The sequence below is a fragment of the Cygnus olor genome, chromosome 12, assembly GCF_009769625.2.
Source record: "Cygnus olor isolate bCygOlo1 chromosome 12, bCygOlo1.pri.v2, whole genome shotgun sequence".
Classification (NCBI taxonomy): Eukaryota; Metazoa; Chordata; class Aves; order Anseriformes; family Anatidae; genus Cygnus; species Cygnus olor.
Window position 1 is genome coordinate 5,353,979 of NC_049180.1, and position 6,000 is coordinate 5,359,978.

General features: G+C 49.1%; 1 protein-coding gene across 2 annotated transcripts in view; it reads right to left on the reverse strand.

The window, feature by feature from the left end:
• CDYL2 (chromodomain Y like 2) overlaps positions 1-2,609 on the reverse strand; it is a 59,258-nt gene extending 56,649 nt beyond the window's left edge. Inside the window, exon 1 of one of the 2 annotated variants that reach the window (XM_040571607.1) lies at positions 2,205-2,609. In XM_040571607.1, coding sequence (XP_040427541.1) covers positions 2,205-2,228 — 24 coding nt within the window. In that variant the 5' untranslated portion in view covers positions 2,229-2,609. Of the gene's footprint in view, positions 1-1,859; positions 2,051-2,204 lie in introns of those variants that run through there. The other variant, XM_040571608.1, reaches the window with a different exon arrangement.
• Between the last annotated feature and the right edge of the window lie 3,391 nt (positions 2,610-6,000).

Below are 6,000 nucleotides of genomic sequence, written 5' to 3' on the forward strand. Positions count from 1 at the left end.
ATTTCCTATGACCTCAGTCATGGAGAACTTCACAGCGGAGATGTGAAGTGTAGCTGGATTGATAACCTAAGACTTGCACATACTTTTTTCCCCAGCGTGTCCAACATGTAGATGAAGATTTTACACCAGGACCAGCTGAGAAGGTTGTATTTCAGACACCTCAAACAAGAAATGCATAGCCATGCTTCCACTTACCTGTTCTGGTGGATACAGTTCTACCATATGACACAAAGATAAGCAAAAGTAGTTCACATGAAGGAACAAAGAAAGGAAGTGATTCAGAGGCTTCAAACCACAACACTAACAATTCACATTCATCCATATGAATGCCTGCAGAATACCGGGCATAAAACTGCCTGCAACCTGGGCTAAGAGCCTGCCCTCTCGCAGAACACCTCCACACCAGGTTACTGCTTGAGCAACACCACCCGTATGCCAAGCAGCAGTACTCAACGCACAGCCCACATCCAACTGCCAAATGCCATCACCTTATAATAAGGCAAAGATCATTTAAAAAAAATAAAGTAGATGTAGATTTTTAAAATAATGAGTAGGAGCTAGAACAGCGCGGCTACCATTAACCCAAGAGGTGTTAGTTTTATTTCTTTTCAGAACTAACCAAAACATCTCGTGAAAACTTAGACAAGACCAGACAAAGATCCTCTACACATCCCAGCAGTTACTAATACAAAATTGTATCACTAAGTTTTTCTGGTCAAAGTTGTTCTACACAGAACTCCCACTGGCTACACTGGAGTCCAGACAGCAATACAGTTGACATGCAATAGCCTTAAAATTACAAAGTAACATGACAGAGATCGCAAAATGGTGGGGAAAAGGTCAATGGTACTATTCAAATCATCATGTGCTTCTGATCATTTAACACCACTTAGGAGAGCGTAAGTGCTTTCCACTTCAAAGGTCTGTGTCCCACTCAGTAAAATAAAGTCCTAATAGAGCAGTGTCATCCCGTAACTATGACCTTTGTCAGGGACTTTGAAAGACTGCAACGAAGTACAACACATCTACATGAAACCTGCTGGATCCTCCAGTTCTTGCTCTAAGAATCGACACCAGATCACCAACCAGACTCAAAGTCCGACCACGTCCGCCGCAGCGGTTACTGCACACCCAAGCACACGCCGATGCCTGGGCAGCGCCTGAGCACCAGCTGGAAGGTGATCGGCTCCCAGACCTCGAACCACGCACTCTGGACACCCAGGGCACGAGTGGCCGTGTCACCAGGAATTGTGGAGCCCCGCGGGGTGCTCTAGACCAAGATCTGGCGTGGGACATCCAGTCCTTTCTGCTCTTCTTGGATGGCAGAGCTCCACGCCGGTTCCATTTGCTGGAGCTGGGTATTTAAAACACCTGGGGTCCGCTCCCTCTCATTTTTTAATCCCTGCTTCCTCCCTTCTTCTCCGGCACGCTCAGGGCAGCCTGACTCGTTCTCGGAGTCCGGGCGCTACAACTGGGTGCCCGAGGCCAAAATCCGGCCGGGGCCAGCCTCCTTTCCCCCTCCTGCCCCCGACCTGGGCTGCGGCGGGCCGGGGGCACCCCACCTCGCCCCCCGGCCGGAGCGGGGCCGCGCCGAACTTGGCGGGGCCGGGGCCGCCCCGCAGAGCTCCGCAAAGCCCCGCACGGCCCCGCAGCCCCGCACGGCCCCATACAGCCCCGCAAAGCCCCGCGCCCCCGGCCGCCGCCCCCGGGGGGCGAGGTGAGGCGACCTGGCGTCGGCTCCTGCACTTTGCACGGCGGGCGCGGAGCCGCCTCCATCCCTGCGCCTCCCGGCAGCGCCAGGGCGCATTTTTTCGCACTAATCTGCACATTCAGCACGTCCAGAGCGCCTGCGACTTTACCTGGACTTTCTCCACTCTCCGGGCTCATCGCACTGCGATCACCTCCCCATCCTACCGCTAACTCTCGCTCTCCTTCACTCCTTCCTCCTTCCCTCTCGCAAGGCCTGCTAAGACCGAGCCCGATGGAAAGTAGAGAGAGAGAAAGAGAAAGAGAGAGGCAGAGGGAAGGGAGGGCAGCCGCTCCATCCCTCCCTCCCCCCCCCCGGCACACACGCCAGCCCTTTTCCCCCCACCCCAGCCCTTCCCTCGGCGATTTCCTCCGCTCTTCGGGAACTAAGGGGGCTCTCAAACGCTGCCCTCCGCGGCGCCCCCCCGCCGCCCGCCCGCCCCGCGGCCCCCCGCTACCTCGTAGAGGTCCCCCGAAGCCATGCTGGGGTGCGGGACCGGGCTTCTCCGCGCCGTCTCCCCTTCTCTCCACCTCTCCCGCTCCCCCTTCTCTCTGTTGAGTAAACTGTGTTTTGCAGAATGACAGGCTTCGGGGCTGGCTGTGCGCAGAATCAGAGGCGAGGAGAGGCAGAGAGGCAGGCGGCGGGGCTGGCGTAACCACCACCAGCAGCAGCAGCAGCGGCAGCAGCAGCTCGGGCGCACAGCGCCCAGAGCCGCGTCTCCCCCGCGGCGGGGCCGGCACCCACTTCCTCGCACCCCCCTCCCCGGCCTCGCCCGACGCCCCCCTTGCCCGCCCGGGGGGGCCCCGGCACGGCTCCCCCCTTACCCCCCGCCAGGGAAAGTCCCGGGGCCGTTCGGAGGGCGGCCTCCTCTTTTGCTTTCCTTCCCCCCCCCCCTTCACCCCCCGCCCCTTTTCTCCTTCTTTCCGAGCCGGGAGCGCTTCAAACTCTTTCCGCGGCCAAAATTAATAAATAAATTAATTAATAAAAAAATGAAAATGGAGGGGGGGGGCGGGGGGAACCAGAGGCGGCGCGGCGGGCCGGGCCCACGCCGCCCGCCCAAGGTCACGGCGCGGTGTGCGGGGAGCCTCGGGCGGCCCCGGCCGCCACCTTCCCGCCCCCTCGGCGCCTCATGGCCGCCCCACCCACCCCACGGCCGTCGGCGAGGAAAATGGAGGTGGCGGGGATCCTTCCGACGGTCCCCCTCGCCCCCCGAGGAAGGTTGCAGCTCCGGGGAGGATGGCGGGGTTCTGGCCCCATTTTGCACCCGCCCTGAACCAGGCGATGAGGAGCCTTCTCCCTGCGCCCTTTCAGCCATTTTGCAAATTAGCTGGCCCTCTCCAGGAAATGGAAGCCACTGACCTCCTGCCACTTGGTCTTCGTGCAGGAGCATGCGGCGGTCAGCCCTCCCATGCAGCATGGAGCTGGTGGCCGCCTCCATCTCAGAACCTTCTGGGCCTTCTCCTCAGAGGTGTCCTCCTCAAGTGCTGCCACCATGGGGCTGCCCACATGGAGATGCCATGGCCTCCTCCTGGCCCAGCGTGGTGGCCTCCATGAGGCACATCTCTTGCATGAAGGCGCTCCGTGAAGGAAGGGGGCCCGTTTCTCTGGAGGTTTCTCAAGTAGCAAGGCGTTTTCCTGCAGTTTCGTGGCTGTATGTTGTGAGAGATTTGTTTCACCAGGTAAAGTGCGAGTGTCCTCTCAATATTAGGTTTCTTGATATGAAGGAGTGAAGTTGGGCTTTGCTCTGGTCAGCTCTTCACGTTTTAGCTTCACAATGATCCTGCTGTAGTAGTTTTTACTGGCTTTTAGACTCCATGTTTTCACCTTAATAACTAATGTATAACTAGTAGTCATTGCTCCAGAGTTTGGGAGCGATGCTGAACGCTGTGCTTGGTTGTGGCTTTTGTTCATCTTCATTTTATTGGCATTTCTCATGTTTTGCATTCAGTCCTTCTTGTAACATTGCACTCCATGTTAATGTGAGACTTGGCACCATCCACACTATTATCTGAGTAGCAGATTGGAGTCAGTTATTGAGGGTAATATAGTAAGTTTGAGTATGGTTAATATATGTCGCTGGTATGGAGCACTGAATTATTTGTGAAATTTCATTTATGACCCCTCAATTCCAGCAAGTTCCAAGTGGGGTAGAGCCAAAGACTCTTCCAACTGAGAGGATTCTTACTTGAAATATCGATATTGGTTGGATATTTTCAACGTTGTCACCCTTTGTCATGAAAGTAGGAAATAACGCATGCACATATAGGTTTTGATTGACCCAATCTCCTGAACTGTGAATATTACCTCTGGTGATTATGAACTTGCTAGCTAACCAGTTTAGTATTGACTTACAGTTCAATAAAAACTATCTTATAGTAGTTTGGAGCTTAAAGACATTTATGGTTCATGTGGTCTACAGGATGGTGCAATAATGTTGAATTCCTAAGGACAAGCAACTCTGCTTATGTAAAACGTACCTGTCGTCTTAACTAAAGTAGCTGGAGGATTTTTCTCTGCTTGCCAATTTGCCGGCAATATTTGGATTTTTGAGACTTGATATTGAGGAGTAAAATGTTGAAAGGATTAACAAATACTGTAAACTACTCATGCCTTTAGACATTTTAACAATTAACGCAGCAAAAAGTTCTTAATTCATAATAAATGCATTACTTAAAAATCACACCCCATAGTTTCATCTTGAGAAATACATTATTGTGTCTTATAGTAAACTGAATTTTATTTTTACATTAGCAAATCACCTCTTCATGGTTCTCATTGAGCAAAATATTCCTTCAGTAAGTAGATGAGCAGACATTTTAATACGTTTCTCTTTAGAACCTGTTTTATTACACCTACTGTTTTGGTGCTTTCTTCAGCCGTAAACGAAATGGCAGTCAAGCCCCGTGAGTCATTTTTCAGATATGCTCTTTAATATCCATTCTCTGAAATTGTTGCCTGTCCTTGTAGTATCAGCTCACTCCAAAGATGTCTTGAATGAATTAAAGAATGTCCCATCCCAAGCTGTAGAAGAATATACGTCTTCTCTTTCAAGACAGGTCTAATAACCAGGCAGTTCTTTCTGGGCTTTGGTGCTATTCTGCTCTCAGATGACTAAAATTAGAACAACCAACCTTGCACCATGTTGGGAGAAATATCCGTGAGCTGGTGGTCTATATTTTTGAAAAGTGTGTTTACATTGCATGGTGTTTAGATTATGTTAATGCTGTCAATAGTGTTGGTGTAAGATTTACAACCCAAACAAATATTAGTTTGGGAGTTTTGAAAAGATGAATGCTTTAGTAAATACTTTGAAGAGGGGAAACATCTTTTTCCTGATTACTCATTCCTTGTTTTAGAGTACACAGTCTCTTGGGATGCAGTGGTGTGTGAGTCAATAGTGAGGAGCAAAAAGAGGGCTTTTGCGATTGTCAAATATGGGAAAAGTTAATTGTGGTTTCAGTGTATTTCCCTGCCGTTTAGCAGAAGATAAGGTTTTAAGTTTTTAAAAAAATCCAACTGACCTTCATTTGTCCATCAGGTCTCTAATGTAACTAGTCAAGTCATGCAGCATATCTCTGAGTCTTCTGGAAAAAATAGAAATAATTAAATTTATTACCTATTTTTTGAAAAAAATCTCTGGTGAGAGATTTTCTGGAAATAAATATTTACCAATTTTAATTGTCTTCAAAAGTCAATATCTTTACTATAAAATAAAATTACAAAAATCTGGATTTTGCAACACAAATTACGAATTCTAAACCGAATGTTTTTGCTAAATATGTGATTATGCATTACTCTTATTGTTTTGCTGCCTTCTCCTATTTCCCATCCCAAGAGAGTAATGCAAGCAAGGGAGACATTCCAAGTGTGATACGTCACATTTGAACACTTCTTTGGGTTTGGTTGATGCTCTGGTTTCCACTACTTTAATTACAGGAATTATCTCTCAGATTGAATAAACTTAAAAACGAAACTATTATATTTCAGAAAGCTAAAATACTGTTATCATAGCTGTGCCATTGATTTGTTATTGATTGTTTAGTCAGTCTGTCCAGTGCTATGCAAATGCTATAGATATTGTGCAGTCACTGATACACTTCCCCCTAGGAGCATACAGTCTAATAGTGCATTTTGGCAGCAAGCTCTAAGAAGAGTCACTGTAAAGGACTGCATTGTGTCTTCAAGAGTAAGCCAAATGATGGGAGACGATAATTTGGAAAACAAAGGAGTCGAGAGAAATCCTGTATTAGGTG